The sequence below is a fragment of the Anomaloglossus baeobatrachus genome, chromosome 4 (assembly GCF_048569485.1).
Source record: "Anomaloglossus baeobatrachus isolate aAnoBae1 chromosome 4, aAnoBae1.hap1, whole genome shotgun sequence".
Lineage (NCBI taxonomy): Eukaryota > Metazoa > Chordata > Amphibia > Anura > Aromobatidae > Anomaloglossus > Anomaloglossus baeobatrachus.
In genome coordinates, this window is record NC_134356.1 from 451,372,447 (window position 1) to 451,398,119 (window position 25,673).

The 25,673-nt window shown below is 44.1% G+C and overlaps 1 protein-coding gene across 1 annotated transcript in view; it reads right to left on the reverse strand.

The window, feature by feature from the left end:
* Window positions 1-25,673, reverse strand: part of LMAN1L (lectin, mannose binding 1 like) — a 142,644-nt gene that overhangs the window by 89,632 nt on the left and 27,339 nt on the right. The window contains exons 7-10 of the mRNA XM_075343580.1: window positions 25,485-25,540; window positions 24,827-24,944; window positions 22,792-22,979; window positions 6,307-6,374 (exon numbers count right to left, since the gene is read on the reverse strand). Coding sequence (XP_075199695.1) covers window positions 6,307-6,374; window positions 22,792-22,979; window positions 24,827-24,944; window positions 25,485-25,540 — 430 coding nt within the window. The remainder of the gene's footprint in view (window positions 1-6,306; window positions 6,375-22,791; window positions 22,980-24,826; window positions 24,945-25,484; window positions 25,541-25,673) is intronic.

Below are 25,673 nucleotides of genomic sequence, written 5' to 3' on the forward strand. Positions count from 1 at the left end.
TGTCACACGGATCGCACACTGATGTGATCCGTGTGACATCAGTGTGACAAGTACCAGAGAAAACACGTGTCTTTTTAATAAAAAGATTTTCTATCTTTACCTCTCTCCAGCTCTGCTGTCTCTGGCTCTGATGCCTCCCGCTCCTTATCAGCGCTCATTATACTCACTGAATATTCACTGCAGTGAGCAGCTAGAAGCAGGGACAGCGCTGGGGACCGCATCGCTGGGTGAGTATACAGGTGTGTGTGTGTGTGTGTGTGTGTGTCTGTGTGTGTGTTGAGAACCTGGAAGCCAGAGCATCTCGGGGACTCGTCACAGTTCCCAATGAACTCTGATAAACCCGTGAAGCTGTAGCGTGGCTGTCGCAGGCGGGTCATCCATTGGAAACTCCGATGACCTCCTGGATGTCAATGTGCTTGCAGAATACTCAACTGTCCCCGCGGTGATGTCCTCAGCGGTGCTGTGCTCGGCGCTGTCACCGCGATGCTCCGGCTTCCAGGTAAATATGGAAAATCTTTTTATTTCACAGACTCGTGTTTTCTCCGGTACCTGTCACATGTACGCAAACAGGTACCAGAGAAATGCAATCAGGCCCTGTAATGGCGGCACGCCGCTGCAGGGGGCGGGGAGAGAGCGCGTGGTACCCGATGTAACCCCAGTACCATTCGCAGTTACGGGCTTTTCTCTGCGCTGATTCTAGGTACCAGACCCGCACTAGTTATGTTTGAGCTCCACACGGAGCTAATGCCGGGAGCACCACAATCAAGTATCTGCTCTCAACAGCAGTGGAGGACACTGACAGCTTGGGGCCCCTGTGCAATTAATTGTATCTGGCCCCCCTTTCTATGGCGACAAAGCTGCATATAGTATAAATACACACACACATATATATATATATATATATATATATATATATATATATATATATATATATATATACATATACAGTTAGGTCCAGAAATATTTGGACAGTGACACAAGTTTTGTTATTTTAGCGGTTTACAAAAACATGTTCAGAAATACAATTATATATATAATATGGGCTGAAAGTGCACACTCCAGCTGCAATATGAGAGTTTTCACATCCAAATCGGAGAAAGGGTTTAGGAATCATAGCTCTGTAATGCATAGCCTCCTCTTTTTCAAGGGACCAAAAGTAATTGGACAAGGGACTCTAAGGGCTGCAATTAACTCTGAAGACGTCTCCCTCGCTAACCTGTAATCAATGAAGTAGTTAAAAGGTCTGGGGTTGATTACAGGTGTGTGGTTTTGCATTTGGAAGCTGTTGCTGTGACCAGACAACATGCGGTCTAAGGAACTCTCAATTGAGGTGAAGCAGAACATCCTGAGGCTGAAAAAAAAGAAAAAATCCATCAGAGAGATAGCAGACATGCTTGGAGTAGCAAAATCAACAGTCGGGTACATTCTGAGAAAAAAGGAATTGACTGGTGAGCTTGGGAACTCAAAAAGGCCTGGGCGTCCACGGATGACAACAGTGGTGGATGATCGCCGCATACTTTCTTTGGTGAAGAAGAACCCGTTCACAACATCAACTGAAGTCCAGAACACTCTCAGTGAAGTAGGTGTATCTGTCTCTAAGTCAACAGTAAAGAGAAGACTCCATGAAAGTAAATACAAAGGGTTCACATCTAGATGCAAACCATTCATCAATTCCAAAAATAGACAGGCCAGAGTTAAATTTGCTGAAAAATACCTCATGAAGCCAGCTCAGTTCTGGAAAAGTATTCTATGGACAGATGAGACCAAGATCAACCTGTACCAGAATGATGGGAAGAAAAAAGTTTGGAGAAGAAAGGGAACGGCACATGATCCAAGGCACACCACATCCACTTGTGTTTATTGACGACATAACAGCAGACAAGAGTAGGCGGATGAATTCTGAAGTGTACCGGGATATACTTTCAGCCCAGATTCAGCCAAATGCCGCAAAGTTGATCGGACGGCGCTTCATAGTACAGATGGACAATTACCCCAAGCATACAGCCAAAGCTACCCAGGAGTTCATGAGTGCAAAAAAGTGGAACATTCTGCAATGGCCAAGTCAATCACCAGATCTTAACCCAATTGAGCATGCATTTCACTTGCTCAAATCCAGACTTAAGACGGAAAGACCCACAAACAAGCAAGACCTGAAGGCTGCGGCTGTAAAGGCCTGGCAAAGCATTAAGAAGGAGGAAACCCAGCGTTTGGTGATGTCCATGGGTTCCAGACTTAAGGCAGTGATTGCCTCCAAATGATTCGCAACAAACTATTGAAAATAAAAATATTTTGTTTGGGTTTGGTTTATTTGTCCAATTACTTTTGACCTCCTAAAATGTGGAGTGTTTGTAAAGAAATGTGTACAATTCCTACAATTTCTATCAGATATTTTTGTTCAAACCTTCAAATTAAACGTTACAATCTGCACTTGAATTCTGTTGTAGAGGTTTCATTTCAAATCCAATGTGGTGGCATGCAGAGCCCAACTCGCGAAAATTGTGTCACTGTCCAAATATTTCTGGACCTAACTGTATATATATATATATATATATATACACACATACATACATACAAATACACACATATATACTGTGTACGTACACACACACACACATATATATATATATATATATATATATATATATAGATAGATAGATAGATAGATATACACACATATACATACGTATACACACACACGCACTATATACATATATACACAAACAATCCCCATATACTACATCACTACACCCCTATATACTACACCTGTAATATACATCACTACACCCCAATATACATCACTACACCCCTTTATACTACACCTGTAAAACTACATTCCCATATACTACATCACTACACCCAAATATTAGTCACCAGTTACCCCCCCCCCCATTGTCTGGTTACTAGTCACCACTCACCTCTCCCTCCTCAGGCACCTCCGTACGGGCCCCCGCCGAGATGCTCCTTCTCTTGTACGGGCCCCCGCCGCTGCTGTTCTTGTACGGGCCCCCGCCATTGCTTCTCTCCGTACGGGCCCTGGCTGCTGCAGCTTCTTCTTCTGCCGGGCAGGAACTTTTCAAATTACACATACACGTGCCGTACTGACGACATCAGGGCGCGCGTGTGTCACAGAGAAAAGTGCCGGGCAGGGAACAGAGGACAGATTCCTGCGTTCCACTGCCGACACTGTGCGGCGCTACAGGTTCTGTCCTCTGCTCCCTGCCCGGCAAGCAGCATGTGATGAGGGCAATCTGACCACGGGCCTCCCGGAGCCTGGAGTTCCGGACAACAGGTCAGATTTGCTCTCATCACTGATCGGCCAGCAAGGACGCCCTTAACCAGGCGGGCCGGTCATAGAGAGTAGGCAGGCCGGATGTGGCCCGCGGGCCACCCCTTGCCCAGGTCTGTCATAACAGAATAAAATAGAACTTAGCATAAGGGAGGGACTTGCCTGCCTGTTAATAGCTGCTGTAGGAGACTCATCCGGCACGGAAAGCTGGAGAACAGGGCTGAGTCTCCTACAGCAGCAATTAACAGGCAAGTTCCTCCCTTACACTAAGTTCTATTTTATTCTGCCACATGATCCTTGATCCATTGTTTATGAATCTTGAAGCAGTTCTGTGATCCTACAGCTGGAACTGTAGATCCTAGGCTAAAGTCTTGTAGAATATCAACCTGGTGACAGAAGCAAGGCCCTAATCAAAGGGGTTTAGGCAATACACGTTTAACAGACAACATGCATTTAATAGACAATACGGCTCCAATCAGTCTGACATGAGACAATGGCTAACTTCTCTTGATTTAACAAACAAAGGAACCATACTTCTCGCCTAATTAAGAACAGTTCACCCCCCACGGAAGTGCCCAAATGCTGATTCATCAAATTCCTCACCATTATTAATTAGCCCTGAAAAAATGATCTTGGTGAGGGTCGCTGTTGATGGGGTGGCCAGATGTGATAGACCTCTGATCATCCCTGTCCTCTTCTCGGGATGGTCCACTGGCATCTCCTTATGGGTGCTTTACACGCTGCGACATCGCTAATGATATATCGTCAGGGTCACGTCGTTAGTGACGCACATCCAGCGCCGTTAGCGACATCGCAGCGTGTGACACCAAAGAGTGACGATCAATGAGCGCAAAAACGTGAAAAATAGTTGCTTGTTGACATGTGCTCCTTTCCCAAATATCGTTGCTGCTGCAGGTACACTGTTGTCCGTCGTTCCTGCGGCAGCACACATCGCTATGTGTGACACCACAGGAACGAGGAATATCTCCTTACCTGCGTCCACCGGCAATGCGGAAGGAAGGAGGTGGGCGGGATGTTACGTCCCACTCATCTCCGCCGCTCCGCTTCTATTGGCTGGCCGCTTAGTGATGCCGCAGTGACATCGCTATGATGCCGAACACACCTCCCCCTTGAGGGAGGGATTATTTGGCGGTCACAGTGGCGTCGCTGACAAGGTATATTCATGTGACGCTGCCGTAGCGATAACGTTCGCTACGGCAGCGAGCACCAAATGTCGCACGAGCGACGGGGGCGGGTGCTGTAGTGCTCGACATCGCTAGCAATCGCTAGCGATGTCGCAGCGTGTTAAGTACCCTTTAGTCTTTGACTTTTTGGTGGTGAGGTTAGCAACAGAGGCTCCCATCTATACACCTCTCTATGATTTCCTTTTTGTAAATTTTACTGGAAAAATTAGGAAATCCTGATAATCTTTAAACCCTTCTAACTTTCTAAAGTAGACATGTAGTAAATGTTATTTAACTATTTTTTGTAACATAACTCTGTGGTTAAGGGCAAAAAAATTCAAAATTTGAAAATTCCAATATTTTCATAAATAAACGAAAAAAATATAATTCTAAATTTAGCACTATCATGAAGTACAATATGTCTCAAAAAAAGCAATCTCAGAATCACTGGGATCTGTTGAAACGTTCCAGAGTTATTACCTCAGAAAGTGACACTGGTCAGAATTTTAAAAAATGGCCTAGTCAGGAAGGTGAAAACCAGGCTCAAGAGTGAAGTGGTTAAAATAAAGTATATTGTGAAAGGTCTTCCTTCAATGTACTCTTTAAAAACAAATAGCATTTTTCTGATATATGTAAAAAAAAATAAATTACAGAGAGTAAAGGAGGAAGGTGTTCACTTGCTGCGCCAAAGAGATCACTCCAGCAGATGTTCAGATTAATGTCACTTTATTAATCATATGGGTCAACGCGTTTCCGGAGCCTCTGCCCCCTTCATCAGGACCATCAAGAACAAGAAACATCAAATCTTTGATTTGATGTTTCTTGTTCTTGATGGTCCTGATGAAGGGGGCAGAGGCTCCGGAAACGCGTTGACCCATATGATTAATAAAGTGACATTAATCTGAACATCTGCTGGAGTGATCTTTTGGCGCACCAAGTGAACACCTTCCTCCTTTACTCTCTGTGATCTGCTGTCTGCTGGTGGCTGCTGCCTGGGATCCGCAATACATGCGTTTATAGTAGTTGTGACTCTCACAACTACATTTGGTGAGTATTCTTACTCCCCCCTCCCCACCCCTTACATATTGGGGTAAAACCCTATTTGCGCTTGGTTTTTCCACAGTCCTCTCCACGTGGTAAAAAAAATAAATTGAAATTTTCCAATTTTCACTCTACTCACTGGAGATTTTTTTAGAGTCTAACTTCCTATTGTTTCAGGAAACCACACATGTATGTAGGGACAATGAAAAGGCTCAGACATTTGTTATTGAAGCATGTAACGAGAGCATGCAAAGGTAATTGTGAAGGGAGGGAAAGCAGGGGCAGCTGTGACCTTACATATTGTGATTGGTGGATCATTGGTTATTAGTAGTGTATAGAGGTGTTACCTGTCATTGCTATCCTGCCTCTGCTGATAAGTTGCCTGCTGAAAATTATTCCTAAAAGAACCGGTAGTGTGAGTCTAAAATTGCCCAAATGGACACTTTTAAAACTGCAAGATTACCAAGTTTTGTGGGGGTTTTTTTACTAAAAAAAATGTGTGTAACATACAAACTTAACTTAAACAATAGATGGTTTTCTAACAACACATTCCGCTTTAAACATTTGTAATGTAGTACAAAAAAAGATCAACTCAACCTCCATTAAAAACATTAACGCTTTTCGGAAGCATGAAAATGACATTCTGTTACGATTCACCAATGTTATTACAAGGTGGTGAGTGATACGATCATACATATGACAACCAAAATCCACTTTGATCCCTACACAATCATAGTCTAATGCAAGTAATAGGTTCTAAAAATGGTCGAATCTGCCCGAGTTGACATTACTCACTTGAGATCCTTTATCATGGAGAGAAGATCTGGCATACCATTCATGACGGTTTCAAGACTATTGTGCGCCTGCGAAACATGAGAGAATCTTACATCACTTTATAGCCTTTATAATACACTGAAAGGCTTCCTGTTTATAGAATATGCTTTAGGTGCTTCAACTGTGTTTATTTTTGCCACTGAAATCTTAAGCCCACTTTACACGTTGCAATTAGTTGTACAATCGCATTTGCGATGTGACACGCCCAGGTTGCATACGGGATCTATGAGATTTCACGTTGGTCGTTCATTTGCTGTCACACGAGCGTTAGTAGTCTATGTTAAATTGGTCAATTGTGTGTGCGATCCTTTAGATCATGTGTTCTGTGACGTATGCATTGGGCACCTTTTTTTTTTTTTTATTTATTGACTTGCCAAGCGTGTGTAATGCGTGTGTAATGTGGGATGCGTTTTTACTATGTCATCTGCCATTCAGCTCTGCTACATGGCCGCTAACAGCAGACACAGACAGCCATGTAGCAGAGCTGAATGGCAGATGACAGCTGACACAGACAGAGCCGCACTGTCAGAATGAACTCGGGTGAACTTCACCCGACTTCATTGTGATGCTGCGGCTCTGTCTGTGTCGCGTCCTGATTAGCGGTCACCAGTGAAGACTCACCGGTGACCGCTAATCTCCTGAGTAACTGAAGTTACCAGCCCTCTCTCATATACTCACCAATCCCCGATCCCCGGCGCTGCACGGCTTTCTCACTGCTCCGGCGGCTTTTACTGTTTTGAAAAAGCCGGCCGCCCATTAAACAATTTCGTATTCCCTGCTTTCCCCGCCCACCGGCGCCTATGATTGGTTACAGTGAGACATGCCCCCACTCTGAGTGACAGGTGTCACACTGCACCCAATCACAGCAGCCGGTGGGCGTGTCTATACTGTGTAGTGAAATAAATAATTAAATAATTAAAAAAAACGGCGTGCGGTTCCCCCCATTTTTAAAACCAGCCAGATAAAGCCATACGGCTGAAGGCTGGTATTCTCAGGATGGGGAGCTCCACGTTATGGGGAGCCCCCCACCCTAACAATATCAGCCAACAGCCGCCCAGAATTGCCGCATACATTAGATGCGACAGTTCTGGGACTGTACCCGGCTCTTCCCGATTTACCCTGGTGCGTTGGCAAATCGGGGTAATAAGGAGTTATTGGCAGCCCATAGCTGCCAATAAGTCCTAGATTAATCATGTCAGGCGTCTATGAGACACCTTCCATGATTAATCTGTAAGTTACAGTAAATAAACACACACCCGAAAAAATCCTTTATTAGAAATAAAAACACACACATATACCCTGGTTCACCACTTTAATCAGCCCCAAAAAGCCCTCCTTGTCCGGCGTAATCCAGGATGATCCAGCGTCGCTTCCACCGCAGCTGCATGGAGGTGACCGGAGCCGCAGCAGACACAGCCGCTCCTGTCACCTCCACACAGCTAATGAACACAGCCGCGCGATCAGCTGCTGTCACTGAGGTTACCCGCGGCCACCGCTGCATCCACCGGTGGCCGCGGGTAACCTCAGTGACAGCAGCTGATCGCACGGCTGTGTTCATTTGCTGCATGGAGGTGACCGGAGCGGCTGTGTCTGCTGCGGCTCCGGTCACCTCCATGCAGCTGCGGTGGAAGCGACGCTGGATCATCCTGGATTACGCCGGACAAGGAGGGCTTTTTGGGGCTGATTAAAGTGGTGAACCAGGGTATATGTGTGTGTTTTTATTTCTAATAAAGGATTTTTTCGGGTGTGTGTTTATTTACTGTAACTTACAGATTAATCATGGAAGGTGTCTCATAGACGCCTGACATGATTAATCTAGGACTTATTGGCAGCTATGGGCTGCCAATAACTCCTTATTACCCCGATTTGCCAACGCACCAGGGTAAATCGGGAAGAGCCGTGTACAGTCCCAGAACTGTCGCATCTAATGTATGCGGCAATTCTGGGCGGCTGTTGGCTGATATTGTTAGGGTGGGGGGCTCCCCATAACGTGGAGCTCCCCATCCTGAGAATACCAGCCTTCAGCCGTATGGCTTTATCTGGCTGGTTTTAAAAATGGGGGGAACCGCACGCCGTTTTTTTTAATTATTTAATTATTTATTTCACTACACAGTATAGACACGCCCACCGGCTGCTGTGATTGGGTGCAGTGTGACACCTGTCACTCAGAGTGGGGGCGTGTCTCACTGTAACCAATCATAGGCGCTGGTGGGCGGGGAAAGCAGGGAATAGGAGATTGTTTAATGGGCGGCCGGCTTTTTCAAAACAGTAAAAGCCGCCGGAGCAGTGTGAATGCGGTGCAGCGCCAGGGATCGGGGATCGGTGAGTATATGAGAGAGGGGGATAGACTGACATGGACAGAGAGTGAGGGACAGAGATAGTGACCGACTGACAGAGATTAGTGCATGACAGACATTGTGAGGCGCTTCAGAACGCAGCTTTTCAGCTGCGCTCTGAAGCAGACCTTTTTTACGCTGCGGTGCAGAGCGCACACCTGCGCACATAGCATCAGACAACAAAATCGTATGAGGGATGTCACACGTTACAATTGACTAGGTTCTTGCAACAAAACGCTCAATTCTAGAGAATGATACGATGTGTTTGCGATCAACGGCTTTGCGTTCAATCCTGATCACATGTAGCTGTCACACGCAGATACGTCACAAACGATGCCGGATGTGCGTCACTTACAACTTGACCCCAACGACGGATTGTGAGATATATTGAAGCGTGTGTAGCGGGCTTTAGATGAGGCATATTGTGTAGTGAAAAAGTACAAAAAAAAATTGCTGTTTTTTTCTTCATTTTACCAGTTGGACAGGAAAAACGAGAGCTTGATGTGAAGGGGATCATGAAAATACTAATGATATAAACTAGGTGTGTGAGTGTTATTTCTAGCTTTCTATCTGGACAAATTAATGAAAATATGTATAAAATTCCTTTAAATATGATTCTAAAAATATTTATACTAATCAATTATGGCCGCCCTTGTAGTTGAAGGGAACCTGTCAGAAGAAATTTTCCAATAAACCTAAAAGATTCCCCCTCTGCAGCTCCTGGGCTGCATTCTGGAAAGGTTCCTGTTTCTACTGTGCCCCTTTTGAGACCAAAATAAAGACTTTATAAAGTCTTACCTTTTTGTATGCAAATCTTTTTTTATGTACACAGGGGCGGGCTCTGTTAGTCGCCCTCCTGCCGCTTTACGCCATCCCCCATTGCTCAGTTCCATAACTGAGGACACCGCCCAGTGCTTCCAAGGTCTCGCGCATGCGCCGTGCCACTCTTGCGAGACTGAGCACTGTGCACAGTGTGACCGCTGGTGACATGATTGTGCAGGCGTGAGATTATGGCCGGCGCTGTGATTGTCATCAGCAAGTACCCACCCATAATCTCGTGCCCGCGCTTTCCCCTCTGCCTCCACCGTGCTGCGCAAGCGCTGGCCAGATGAACCCACTTCACCTCTTACCCATCTTTCCCTGGAGCAGGAAATAGATGGGTGGAGCGAAGCAGCAGAACGGTGGAGGCAGAGTGAAAAGCGCGGGCACAAGATTATGGGCGGCTACTTGCTGATGACAATCACAGCGCCGCCCATAATCTCACGCCTGCGCAACACGTCACCAGGGGTCACACTGCACAGTGCTGAATCCCGCGAGAGTGGCACTGGGCATGCGCGGAGACCTTTGGAGCACTGGGCGGCGTCCTCAGTTATGGAAATGAGCGATGGGGGACGGCGTAAAGCGTCAGGAGGGCGACTAACAGACGCAAGACAGCCCGCCCCCGTGTACATAAAAAAAATTAGCATACAAAAAAGTAAGACTTTATAAAGTATTTATTTTGGTCTAAAAGGGGGCACAATAACAACAGGAACTTTGCTAGAATGCAGCCCAGGAGCTGCAGAGGGGGAATCTTTTAGGTTTATTGCAAAATTTCTGCTGACAGGTTCCCTTTAATATATAGGATTGGATCAAAAAAGTCCCGGGAATATTACAGTTTGACAAGGTAAACAAATATTCCCAATATTTAATAAATTTTATTACAATAAAAATTCCACACCACAGTGTAAAGCAAACATATGACCATAAGGTCATGTACATATAAATAATGTTAAATGACAGATTCAAAATAGGAAGGTAGCAGTGGTTCACAATCAAATTAGAGCATAGGACTTATCTTGTAGGCTGTATTTAATTATTTGTTCAGCACCAAAGAATTTGGGGCATAGCAGTCCATACAGTCCAAGCAGTTATATGCTATTGCTCTTCAAGGGTCCTTATAATAGGAGTGAACCATCAGCCTTCATAATTCCATAAAATAATTCCACCTCAGTAACTCCACCTCGACGCGTTTCCCCACACAGAGAGTGTGGTTCATCAGGAGGCTGTGAGGTAAATACATTATATCAACATGGAGATACATATAAAGTGCGCAGTTTGAAAACATTATCACAATGGCATGAAAAAATGAGAGGAAAATAATGATTAGTACTTGCCCAGAATGATATGGAAGTCAGGTGTGGAGGTCCATGGCGTCAGGTAACAGGATCAGCGATGGTACAGATAATACTGTGCAGATGACCACCACAGTCCAAGTGATCACCATGGATCTGCACAGCCATGTGTGGTATATATATACCCCACATCATTCAAGACACCTGAGGGCAAACAGGGCGGACGCCGTCAGAATACCCGGTGCGCATACCCGATATGGCGCGCGCTTCACGCACGCGCCAGACGGGGGCCTATGAGGATCAAAATTACTACAGGCCGGCTCAACTAGCACCCTCTGGGTTCAGACCGCGCATGCCCGGTATCGCGCGCGCTCTGCGCACGCGCCAGACGGGATCCCACAGGAGTCAAACCTATTGGCAAGGGGTAAAGAGCCACTGCGCATGTGCGTGGTCTCCATAGATGCGGCGCCAGCGTCATTAAGAATGCAGATCACATGACACAATAAGGAAAATGTGGGCACGCATGCGCAGTGCCATAAAATTTGGACTTAGATGGATTCTTCATTCACAAGAGTCAGTTTATAACCGCTGATAAGATTCACTAATAAACAGCGGTGTAAAATAACGCAATTTTACACCGCTGTTTATTACTGAATCTTATCAGCGCGTGAAGCGCGCGCCATATCGGGTATGCGCACCGGGTATTCTGACGGCGTCCGCCCTGTTTGCCCTCAGGTGTCTTGAATGATGTGGGGTATATATATACCACACATGGCTGTGCAGATCCATGGAGATCACTTGGACTGTGGTGGTCATCTGCACAGTATTATCTGTACCATCGCTGATCCTGTTACCTGACGCCATGGACCTCCACACCTGACTTCCATATCATTCTGGGCAAGTACTAATCATTATTTTCCTCTCATTTTTTCATGCCATTGTGATAATGTTTTTAAACTGTGCACTTTATATGTATCTCCATGTTGATATAATGTATTTACCTCACAGCCTCCTGATGAACCACACTCTCTGTGTGGGGAAACGCGTCGAGGTGGAGTTACTGAGGTGGAATTATTTTATGGAATTATGAAGGCTGATGGTTCACTCCTATTATAAGGACCCTTGAAGAGCAATAGCATATAACTGCTTGGACTGTATGGACTGCTATGCCCCAAATTCTTTGGTGCTGAACAAATAATTAAATACAGCCTACAAGATAAGTCCTATGCTCTAATTTGATTGTGAACCACTGCTACCTTCCTATTTTGAATCTGTCATTTGACATTATTTATATGTACATGACCTTATGGTCATATGTTTGCTTTACACTGTGGTGTGGAATTTTTATTGTAATAAAATTTGTTAAATATTGGGAATATTTGTTTACCTTGTCGACAGGTTCCCTTTAACAAGAAACCAAAGGCATGCTTATTGTCATGTACAGTGGGGAAAAAAGTATTTATCAGCCACCAATTGTGCAAGTTCTCTCACTTTAAAAGACGAGAGAGGCCTGTAATTAAAATCATAGGTAGACCAGAACTATGAGAGACAAAATGAGAAAACAAATCCAGAAAATCACTTTGTCTAACTTGGCAAGATTATTTTTGCAAATTATGGTGGAAAATAAGCATTTGGTCAATAGCAAAAGTTCATCTTAATATTTTGTTATATTTCTTTTGTTGGCAATGACAGAGGTCAAACGTTTTCAGTAAGTCTTCATAAGGTTGGCACACACTGTTGATGGTATGTTGACCCATTCCTCCATGCAACTCTAGAACAGTGATGTTTTGGGCCTGTCGATGGGCAACATGGACTTTCAACTCCCTCCAAAGGTTTTCCATGTGGTTGAGATCTGGAGACTGGCTAGACCACTCCAGGACCTTCATATGCTTCTTACGAAGCCACTCCTTTGTTGCCCTGGCGGTGTGCTTGGGATCATTATTATGCTGAAAGACCCAGCCACGTTTCATCTTCAATGTCCTTGCTAATGGAAGAAGGTTTGCACTCAAAATCTCACGATACATGGCCCCATTTATTCTTTCATGTACACAGATCAGTCGTCCTAGTCCCTTTGCAGAGAAACAGCCCCAAAGCATGATGTTGCCACCCCCATGCGTCACAGTAGGTATGATGTGCTTTGGATGCAACTCAGCATTCTGTCTCCATCAAACACGACAAGTTGTGTTTCTACCAAACAGTTCCACTTTGGTTTCATCAGACCATATGACATTCTCCTAATACTCTTCTGGATAATCCAAATGCTCTCTAGCAAAATTCAGACAAGCCCGGACATGTACTGGCAGATCGGAGTCTCTGGCGGCGTAGTCTGATACTGATGGTAGCCTTTGTTACGGTGGTCTCAGCTCTATGCAGGTCATTCACTAGGTCCTCTCATGTGGTTCTGGGATTTTTGCTCACCGTTCTTGTGATCATTTTGATCCCACGGGTGAGATCTTGCGTGGAGCCCCAGATCGAGGGAGATTATCAGTGGTCCTGTATGTCTTCCATTTTCTTATTATTGCTCCCACAGTTGATTTTATCACACCAAGCTGCTTGCCTATTGCAGATTCAGTCTTCTCAGCCTGGTGCAGGACTACAATTTTGTTTCTGATGTCCTTCGACAGCTCTTTGTTCTTCACCATAGTGGAGTTTGGAGTGTGACTGTTTGAGGTTGTGGACAGATGTCTTTTATACTGATAAGTTCAAACAGGTGCCATTACTACAGGTAGTAAGTGGAGGACAGAGGAGAAGAAGTTATAGGTCTGTGAGAGACAGAAATCTTGCATGTTTTTAGGTGACTAAATACTAATTTTTCACCATAATTTGCAAATAAAATCTTGCCAAATCAGACAAGGTTATTTCCTGGATCTTTTTGCCTCATTTTGTCTCTCATAGTTGTGGTCTACATATGATGGCAATTACAGGCCTCTCTCATCTTTTTAAGTGGGAAAACTTTCACAATTGGTGGATGACTAAATACTTTTTTTCCCCCACTGTACATGAGCAAGGCCTCATTCAGACATGAATAAAAAACACGGACTGATTTTCAACAGTGTTTCTGAACCATTTTTGTTTTGTATGTCCATGTCTGCCATCAGTGTGTCATTAATTTTTCTCAAATGTGGAGAAAAAAATTCTACATTTCTTTTAACCATTGAACAGTAAAAAACAGAGATGACGTCCACAGTAGAGCATCCCCCCCTTTTTTTTTTATTAGACTTATTCACTTGAATGGGCACATGTGATCCTCAAACCCATTAAAAACAGTCATGTGAACCCTTCCATAGACTATAATGAGTATATATTCTAGCACAGATAAAACACATACGTGAAACATGCAGCTAGCCAACATGTCATACAAAATTTCCCTTATATGACTAGCTGAAACTTGGCATGGGGACAACGGCATATGGATGGCAATTTCTGAAGCTGAACAACTGGCGATCAGCTGCTTCAATATAAAAATGGATTGTCATATTGTCCCAACTTAATTATTGATATTATTAAATATTGTGCATGACTTCATGAAATCAGTAGTTAAAAATAAAATTAATTCATCATTGGTCTCGTAGCTAAACAAATACCTACAGCCTGTTCATAGCTTTTTTTCATTTACATGATCTGTATATTGGCCTAAGGTTACACTTTTACAGTATGTACAGTTAGGTCCAGAAATATTTGGACAATGACACAAGTTTTGTTATTTTAGCGGTTTACAAAAACATGTTCAGAAATACAATTATATATATAATATGGGCTGAAAGTGCACACTCCCAGCTACAATATGAGAGTTTTCACATCCAAATCGGAGAAAGGGTTTAGGAATCACAGCTCTGTAATGCATAGCCTCCTCTTTTTCAAGGGACCAAAAGTAATTGGACAAGGGACTCTAAGGGCTGCAATTAACTCTGAAGGCGTCTCCCTCGTTAACCTGTAATCAATGAAGTAGTTAAAAGGTCTGGGGTTGATTACAGGTGTGTGGTTTTGCATTTGGAAGCTGTTGCTGTGACCAGACAACATGCGGTCTAAGGAACTCTCAATTGAGGTGAAGCAGAACATCCTGAGGCTGAAAAAAAAGAAAAAATCCATCAGAGAGATAGCAGACATGCTTGGAGTAGCAAAATCAACAGTCGGGTACATTCTGAGAAAAAAGGAATTGACTGGTGAGCTTGGGAACTCAAAAAGGCCTGGGCGTCCACGGTTGAGAACAGTGGTGGATGATCGCCGCATTGTTTCTTTGGTGAAGAAGAACCTGTTCACAACATCAACTGAAGTCCAGAACACTCTCAGTGAAGTAGGTGTATCTGTCTCTAAGTCAACAGTAAAGAGAAGACTCCATGAAAGTAAATACAAAGGGTTCACATCTAGATGCAAACCATTCATCAATTCCAAAAATAGACAGGCCAGAGTTAAATTTCCTGAAAAACACCTCATGAAGCCAGCTCAGATCTGGAAAAGTATTCTATGGACAGATGAGACAAAGATCAACCTGTACCAGAATGATGGGAAGAAAAAAGAAAGGGAACGGCACATGATCCAAGGCACACCACATCCTCTGTAAAACATGGTTGAGGCAATGTGATGGCATGGGCATGCATGGTATTCAATGGCACTGGGTCACTTGTGTTTATTGATGACATAACAGCAGACAAGAGTAGCCAGATGAATTCTGAAGTGTACCGGGATATACTTTCAGCCCAGATTCAGGAAAATGCCGCAAAGTTGATCGGACGGCGCTTCATAGTACAGATGGACAATGACCCCAAGCATACAGCCAAAGCTACCCAGGAGTTCTTGAGTGCAAAAAAGTGGAACATTCTGCAATGGCCAAGTCAATCACCAGATCTTAACCCAATTGAGCATGCATTTCATTTGCTCAAATCCAGACTTAAGACGGAAAGACCCACAAACAAGCAAGACCTGAAGGCTGCGGCTGTAAAGGCCTGGCAAAGCATTAAGAAGGAGGAAACCCAGCATTTGGTGATGTCCATGGGTTCCAGACTTAAGGCAGTGATTGCCTCCAAAGGATTCGCAACAAAATATTGAAAATAAAAATATTTTGTTTGGGTTTGGTTTATTTGTCCAATTACTTTTGACCTCCTAAAATGTGGAGTGTTTGTAAAGAAATGTGTACAATTCCTACAATTTCTATCAGATATTTTTGTTCAAACCTTCAAATTAAACGTTACAATCTGCACTTGAATTCTGTTGTAGAGGCTTCATTTCAAATCCAATGTGGTGGCATGCAGAGCCCAACTCGCGAAAATTGTGTCACTGTCCATATATTTCTGGACCTAACTGTATAAGCTTTTGAAATCCATAACATAATCTTTGTGTGGTAATACAGTATATGTAATAACATGGAATTGCAATATTTCCATCTATGTGCATGCATGTGTTTGCAGATAAGCACATTGCAAAAATATCCACAAAATACTCATGTTATGCCCCCTAATAGCATATGAAATACTGATGAAATTATAAGCATTAAGAATAAGGAAAAAAAACACTATACTTCAATATATACAGTGCTGTGCAAAAGTTTTAGGCAGATTTGGGAAAAAATGCTGCAAATTAAGAATGCTTTAAAAAATACAAATGGTAATAGCTTATTACAGGCAGATATTTATCCATAAAGCAATACCATCAAGGGTGTCGTCTGATTGGCTTTAAATTTAAAATGAGGAAACTGACAGCACTTCCTAACAGACAAATGTGAACAGGTGCAAAACTGAACAAGAAATATATGTAACAAACATACAGCTTCACTCAGAGACACTAAGGTATGCAAACAGTGAATAAAGGAATTTGGACATGCATTACTGCTAAGGGAATAAATATACAAATTGAGACAACTAGCTCATAAAAGGCCAGTTTTATGTGAGTCCAGCAGCCAGTGTCAAGGCGTATCTCTTATACTGGGTCCCTACCTAAACTGCTCTACTCAGGCTGAACAGCCTACAATTTTATGGGCAGGCAGGGACCTGCTAAAAGGAAATTAAAAATGGCCTTAAGCTGGTGGTAAGGAGTACTTATTCAGAATACATGACTCAAAAATCTGAAATTATAAAACTGACAGTACTTCCTAACAGACAAATGTGAACAGATGCAAAATTAAACATGAAATATACTCTTACAAATATACAGCTGCACTCTGAGACGCTAAGGTATGCAAACATTGAATGCAGGAATTTAGACATGCATTACTGCTAAGGATATAGATAAAAAAAATTGAGACACATAGCTCATAAACAAGGGTGGAGGCATTTAGGTAGGGACTAGTATTGAGCCACCCCCCTAGTGTTCGAGTTCGGTTCGTCGAACGGCGGGTTAGTTTGGCGAACGTTCGACGAACATCTTCGAACCCCATTGAAAACAATGGCAGGCAAACACAAACACATACAAACACATTATACATATACCCATACAGTTAAATAAACATTGCCATTATACTTACAGGTCCCCGCGACGCGTCCTGCACTCTGTCTCCCGCCGCTTTTCCTTCCGATCATCGCTGCTCCCTACCGGTAACCAGCACTGATGGTAAGACCTTCCGTGACGTCGTCATAGCATGTGACCAGTCACGTGTCTATTATCTCATTGGCTACAGACTGGTCACATGGCTAGACATCATGCTAGGTCCTGTCAGTGCATCTCTCCGGTACGTGGTGCTCGTTTGAGCATCTCCGTGTACCGGTGATATGCTTGGGCACATGCTTGGCATGTCAGCGCTCTTTTTTCAGAGTCAGCCCACATGCAGGAACTGGATCCCACAGCCGGTGAATAGCGGCACCGGGAATCAGGTGATCGGAGATCACCGTTGCTATAGTAACCCGCCTGTCAGATTACTATAGCAACAGTGGCAGCGGTGACGTCACCGCTTACAACCCGCAGCCTCTGCTCACTCACTGAGTGATTAGACTGCACGGGAGAAGCAGCATCTTCCTCCCATGCAGTGCTGTCTGATGTAGCAGAGCTGCATGGGTTGAAGGAGAAAGAAGACATAAGACCAGGATCGTGGAGGGGAGAGAGGGAGTAATAAACATGGAGTCTCTAAGTGTGTCTGTGTATTTATTTCTATTAAAGTATTTTTTCTCTGTGTAGTGTCTTTTTTTTAACCCTTTATTGGAGATTCTTAATGGCCGGGTCAAATGTGCCTGACATTAAGAATCTTCGGCTTAATACTAGCTAGTAAAACAAAGCTAGTATTAACCCATTATTACCCAGCGAGCCACCCGTCACCAGGGCAGCTGGAAGAGTTGGATACAGCGCCAGATGATGGCGCTTCCATGAAAGCGCCATTTTCTGGGGTGGCTACGGACTGCAATTCGCAGCAGAGGGGCCCAGAAAGCTCGGGCCAATCTGTGCTGCGGATTACAATCCCCAGCTGTCTAGTTGTACCTGGCTGGACACAAAAATGGGGCGAAGCTCATGTCGTTTTTTTTTTTTTTTAATTATTTCATGAAATAATTTAAAAAAGGGCTTCCCTATATTTTTAGTTCCCAGCCGGGTACAATAGGCAGCTGGGGGTTGGGGGCAGCCGTACCTGCCTGCTGTACCTGGCTAGCATACAAAAATATGGCGAAGCCCACGTCATTTTTTTGGTAGTCAAAAAACTCCTGCATACAGTCCTGGATGGAGTATGCTGAGCCTTGTAGTTCTGCAGCTGCTGTCTGCTCTCCTGCATACACTAGTGAATGGAGCATGCTGAGCCTTGTAGTTCTGCTCCCCCTGTCTCTTCCTCCAGCATACAGTCCTGGATGGAGGATACTGAGCCTTGTAGTTCTGCAGCTGCTGTCTGCTCTCCTCCATACAGACAGACAGCAGCTGCAGAACTACAAGGCTCAGCATACTCCATCCAGGACTGTTTTCAAGAGTTTTTTGCCCCCCCCAAAAAATTACGTGGGCTTCTCCATGTTTTTGTATGCTAGCCAGGTACAACAGGCAGCTACGGGTTGCCTGCTCTACCTGGCTATTACTGACTCCATCTTTATTGAAATAAAGAACCCCCTCTGAAGTAATCCTGCGTCAAGGGTCCTGTGCCGTCTAATCCGGATCAAATATCATCTGATCGGTTTGCTGGAAGGCAAAGCGATCAGATGATGTGTCAGGTTCAAGGGCCTGAATTACATGACACAGCAGCTGATTGTATAAACGGCTTTTATACAATCAGCTGATGCATCAGTGTAAAAAAAACAAAAACAAACTACACACTTCTGTGCAGACTCCTGTCCGACAGCAGCAGCTGATAGTTTAGCCGGCCGGGCGGTAAAAAGCCGGCCTCACCGCTCGACTTAGTGTCAGCTGATTCCGTCAGGTGACCGCATCAGCTGATCATCACCAGGTCAGAAAGAGAGAAAAGACAGAGAAAAGAGAAGCGAGAGAGGGAGAGAGAGACAAAAGAGAGAAGAGAGCGAAGAGAGAGAAGAGAAAAAAGGAGAAAAGAGAGAGGAGAGAGAGAAGAGAGAGAGGAGAGAGCAATGCAGCCTTTTTCCGTGAACTGCTCCGATTTTAGAGGTGTGTCCCGCAGCTCACAGCTGATGTCCGGCTCCTCCCCTCAGTGCATAATTAAATTAAATTATAATTATAAATAAATAATAATTATAATTTAAAATTAAAAATAAATTAAATTCTTTACCGGGATGGCTGGGACTTGAACTCGTGAACTAATTCTCCTTAGGCAGTAGCTCTACCCATTGAGCCACTGCCTGTAATGAAAAGCATAGGAAGATTTTGTAATCTTGACCTCTGTATTGCAGTAGAGAATCCAGAAGTGGATTATTCAGCTACAAAGAGAAGAGAGAGAGGGAAAAAGAGAGACGAAGAGAGAGAGAGAAAAAGAGAGTGAAAAAGAGAAAAAGAGAGAGTGAAAAAGAGAAAAAAAGTGAGAGAAAAAGAGTGAGAGAAAGAGAAAGAAAGAAAGAGAGAAAAGAGAGAGAAAAGAGAGAGAGAAAAGAGAAAGGAGAGAGAGAGAGAGAGAGATCACACGCAGGCACTACCTGAGTGAAGTCTCCGGTGACAGCGCGGCTCACTTCAGTTGCTGCGTGGAGCTGACACAGAGCACTCGTGTTCTATGGCGCTCTCTGTCAGCTTCATGTAGCAGAGCTGAAAGCGTTGTGTGGATTACTTCGGACCTGGATTGTTGTTTGGGGATTAATAAAGTGGTAAATGAGGGGTTTTTTTGTCTTTTATTCCAAATAAAGGATTTTTTGTTGTGTGTGTTTATTTACTTTCACTTACACGTTAATCATGGAAGGTATCTCGGGGAGACGCCTGTCATAATTAACCTAACCTTATTACCCCGATTGCCACCGCACTAGGGCAATTCGGGATGAGCCCGGTAGAGTCCCAGGACTGTCGCATTTAATGGATGCGGCAATTACGGGTGGCTGCTGGCTGATATTGTTAGGGTGGTGGGATCCCCATAACGTGGCACTCCCCATCCTGACAATACCAGCCTCCAGCCATGTGGCTTTATCTTGGCTAGTATCAAAATTGGGGGGGACCGCAGGTTTTTTTTTTTTTTGTAATTATTTATTTATTTATTTTACTGCATGATATAGACCAACCCGCCGGCAGCTGTGATTGGTTGCAGTGAGACAGCTGTCACTCAGCGTGGGGGCGTGTCTGACTGCAACCAATCATGGGCGTCAGTGGGCGGGGAAAGCAGGGAACACCAGATTGAATAATGAGCGGCAGCCATTTTCAAAAGAGGAAAAGCCGCCGGAGCTTTGTGACAGCCATGCAGCTGATCGGTGAGTAGGAAAGAGAGAGGGATTGTGCTGGGGACGCAAAACGCATGCAAATACACAAAGTGCGCACATAGCCTTATGCGGGCGTCACACGGGACGATAAATCGTGCGATCGCATAAGCGATCGCACCCGCCCCCGTCGTTTGTGCGTCACGGGCAATTTGTTGCCCTTGTCACATAAAGTCGTTTAACCCCGTCACACGTACTTACTTGCCGGACGACTTCGCTGTCGGCGGCGAACATTCTCTTCCTGAAGGGGGAGAAACGTTCAGCATCACAGCGACGTCATACAGCCGCCGGCCAATAGAAGCGGAGGGGCGGAGATGAGCGGGACGTAAAAATCCCGCCCACCTCCTTCCTTCCGCATTGCCGGCGGGACGCACGTAAGCTGTGTTCGTCATTCCCGTGGTGTCACACGGAGCGACGTGTGCTGCCATGGGAACGACGAACAACCGGAGCACTGAAGAAGGAACGACTTTTTGAAAAGGAATGACGTGTCAACGAGTAACGATAAGGTAAGTATTTTTACTTGTTCACAGTCGTTCCGAGGTGTCACACGGCACGATATGTCTGACGATGCCGGATGTGCGTCACTAACGACGTGACCCCGACGACATATCGCCCGATATATTGTACCGTGTGACACCCGCATTACTGTGAAAAGTCACGCTTTTGGTGATCGAACAGTTATCGAACGGTAACTCGAAGCGCCAAACTTGAAGCAAAACGTTCGAGTTCGTCGAACAACTCGAACACCGCCCAAAATCACTCGAATTTGAAATTGGCGAACGGTTCAAATCGAACATCAATCATTTCTAGTAGGGACCCAGAATAAGCGATATGCCTTGACACTGGCTGTTTGGCTCACATAAAACTTGCCTTTCTTTATGCGCTGTGTCTCAATTTTTAAATTAATCTTTAGCATTAATGCATGTCCAAATGCTTATATTCATTGTTCACACACCTTAGCATCTCAGAGTGCAGCTGTATATTTGTTAGAGTATATATTATGTTCACTTTTGCACATGTTCACATTTGTCTATTAGGAAGTGCTGTCAGTTTTCTCATTTCAGAATATAGGGTCATGTCTTGTGAGCACTTCTATCCACTCAGAAAATTGTAGGCTGCTCAGCCCAAGTAGAGGCATTTACGTAGGGACCCAGTATAAGAGATACACCTTGATGCTGGCTGCTGGGTTCACAAAAAACTGGCCTTTTATGCGCTGTCTCAATTTTTCTATTTCTTAAGCAGTAATGCATGTCCAAATTCCTATATATTGATTGCATTCCTTAGCGTCTCAGAGTGCAGCTGTATATTTGTATAAATGTATTCTGCAGCAGGACAATGGCCGCAAACATACTGCCAATGTTATTAAAAGGGTTGCCCCCTACTGGAACAACTCCTTCTGATTACACGTTTCCCCAGGTAAAATAATAAAGCATATACTCACCTCCTGTATCAGCATAAAACTAACTGCCTAAAACTTTGCACACTACTGTATGTGTCACGGGTATAATAGTTTAGCGACTATTGTTCCATCAATACACTGCTTTGGATGAGTTGCATGTATCACTCAGAACAATGCAGGGAAATGATTACACTCAAAAACATTTATCCTGCTAAAAAAAAAACAGGAACAAAAACAGAAAACCCTTTCTCTAAGCTCTTAATCCTTGAAATCATAAGCGGCTTAAGACCACAGCATCTAAGTAAATGAATGAATGAATAAGTGAATAGGAGGGGGCAGCTCATAAGCCAGTTGCAAGGAGTTTTCCCTTGCACGCAGTCTGTTGTTCTGTGCTTAAATGATCACCTCTATACACACTGTCCATATGAAATTAAAGGGAACCTGTCACGTCGTACCCGCAGTCCAATCTGTGTACGGCATGGTATAGAGAAGCTGAGCAGAATAATATATAAATTTGGGGGAAATGATTATTATAAATTATAATTTGTTCATTGAAATCACTAATGTAAGTGTGCTCATGAGTCCAGTGGGCGGTTCTATAGAGTCATTGACAACAATCACTGCATGCACATTCATACAAGGAAGACTGTCAATCACTGTGTAAGACCGCCCACTGGACTAATACAAACAACAGGGATTTCAATAAGTAAAATGCAAGTTTTACAGAAACTTCTCCCACAAAAATGTACAGTTCCTCCTGCTGTATAACATCCTGTCTGCAAATCATATGCCATTTACAATATGACAGGTTCCCATCCAGAGTGTTGCCTTATACTTACATGTTCCATGTTTATAGTGGTGGTCTCATTGGCTTTAGAGCTGCTTAATATGCCTCGGTGTTTGATCTGGTCCTCTAGAGTCATGTTGAGTCTTGCTTTCAGTATTCTCACCTCCTCGAGCAGCCGAGTCTGTCCAAAAATTATCATCTCTAGTTCCCGTTGACTGTCTGATTCAAACTGATCCTCATCTGACCATGATGAACAACAATAAGATGTGAGGTTATGGATAAGGAGGCACAGAAGTAAGCAGTAAAAAGACAGTATTCTAGTGTTTTTCATGGAGAAATTTAATGGAATTCTGCAGGTCTAACGGCACCGCACAGGGCAAAAGGAAGCCTGGCTAAGCAGCGCCTAAATAATGCCCATAATCTTAGAATACCATCTCTTTATATCTTCAGATCGGCACCTGAGTGCATGCCTTCAGGTTTCTAATGTGGATATAAAAATTAAATGTTCTATACAATGGAGAAAATTGAAGCTCGTAGGCCCTAATGCAAAAATTCCAACACGGCACCTAACTATGGGGGGAATTTAAAGGGGTTGTCCACTACTTTTACATTGATGGCGTATCCTTAAGAAAGGTCATCAATGTCTGATCTATCGGGTTCCAACACCCTGCACCCTCGCCAATCAGCTGTGCTCAGTCCCGGTGGTGGCAGCAGGCAGCCGGAAATGCTCAGTTCCGGAGCTGCTCCGTCTTCTGATAGTAGCCACGGCCGGGTACTGCATATCCACCTCCCATTCCAATCAATAGGAGGTGGATGTGCAGTACCCGGCTGCGGACGCTAGCAGAAGACGGAGCAGCTCCAGAATTTAGCATTTCCGGCTGCCTGCTGCCGTCGTTGGGAATGAGAATATTGGATCGGTGGGGGCAGGGTGTCAGACCCCGGCCGATTAGACATTGATGACCTTTCCTAAAGCGGGCTTTACACGAGACGATAGATTGTGCGATATGTCGTTGGGGTCACGGTTTTCGTGATGCACATCCGGCATACCGCACAACGTCGTCTCGTGTGACACCTCCTAGCAATGCAGTATCGCTCACAAATCGTGAGTTGTGTACTCGTCACTAGGTTTCATATAATTGTTTAATTAAAATGGCGGAGGTTGTTCATCGTTTCCGTGGCATCACACGTTGCTCCATGTGACACCACGGGAACGATGAACAGCAGCTTTACCTGCCTCCCGCGGAACCCGACGGCTTAATGGAAGGAAGGAGGTGGGCGGGATGTTTATATCCCGCTCATCTACGCCCCTCCGCTTCTCTTGGCCGCCTGCCGTGTGACGGCTCTGTGACGCCGAATGTCCCGCCCACTCCAGGAAGTGGACGTTCGTCGCCCACAGCGAGGTCGTCCAGAAGGTAAGTACGTGTGACGGGGGGTAAACGAGTTTGTGCGCCATGGGCAACTAATTGCCCGTGACGCAAAAACGGCGGGGGCGGGTACGATCGATTGTGCTATCGCACAATCTATCGTCTCGTGTAAAGCAGGCTTAAGGATAGGCCATCAATTTAAAAGTAGTGGACAACCCCTTTAATAATATTGGTCGTCTCATATCAGTTAGAAGGACTTTTTGAGCCCTTCTAGACTCCAGGGCCGGGGTGTGACTGCAACCCATGGTTCTATAGTATTTGATAGCTTCATCATATTGCAATCTTCGTGGTTTGTTAGTTTGGGTCAATATAGAAGAAGTATTAAAAGATAATTCACATGATTCAAAGTAATCACCTATCCAAAAGGTGGGGACTTGATTGCTTAGATGCGAGAAATTCCTAAAACTAGGCTCTGAAATGCTCCGTCGGCTATTCCAATGGGACATTTCTGTACTCCTTTTGGCATTGCTGGGGATATTAGAGGTCGGACCTTACTTTTTGAATAGATAATTTTTCAATGATGTGAATAACCAATTAAGGCTGCTTCTGCCCTGTCCCAAATGAACAGATTGCGGACTGCAATATGATGAAGCCACCAGCAGTTGAGTCACCACTGATCCTGAGAGAATGTGACAAAGTAATGGTGAATACTGAAATTCTAACCTTGTACAGGATTTTTCTTCTGGAAGTCTTCCATGCTCTCTTCCAGTGCCTTCTGAAATTCCTCATATTCTTTCTCATACCTTTCCCTTTCGTCCTTTGGGATCTGAGCTCCGGGTGACTTTAATGCAAAACATACAGTTTGCACAGACTACTTGTAGATGTAACAGCTGCCAAAATGACGGCTGCCATGTTATATTAATAGCGTAGTGTGCCGCAGCTGTCACGTTGGAGGATGATACTTCAGTTTATGAAATTGGTCCTATTAATCAGAAATTCCGATAAACCAGTACATTTCCAACACAGAATATGTTCCTAGTAACATTTTATTTTGTGATGCCTTCAGTGCTCTTTACCTTATATGCTATTTTCTATATCGTTTTTAAATAATAAAGCCGCCGGAGCGATAAGAGGCTCAGATGTAGGATGGGTTTAATTTAGGCGGTAAATTACATTAGTTGAGAATGATCAGACTGACACTTTGACACTGACTATGCTAATGACACAATGACAGGTCTTTGATAAGATATCTTACAAAGTTTCTTATTTTCATGCATATTGTTGCTTTAGTGAAAAAAAACCCATGGGTACTCTTTAAATTCAGAGAAGAAAACTAGGATTAAATAATAAATGAGTGATATACAGAAAAATATAATGTTACCTCTTCCCAGGTTGCGCTTAGACTGTATACCATAAAGGAGAAAACATCATGGTCATCTGAAAGCGATAAGAGAGCAATCGAACTAATATTATGCCAGAAAATCTTAATCCCCAACTACTAAAATAAGGCATTAGTAACGTAATAATACATCCATAATTACCAGTCTTTATACACCACCCTATTCAGTGT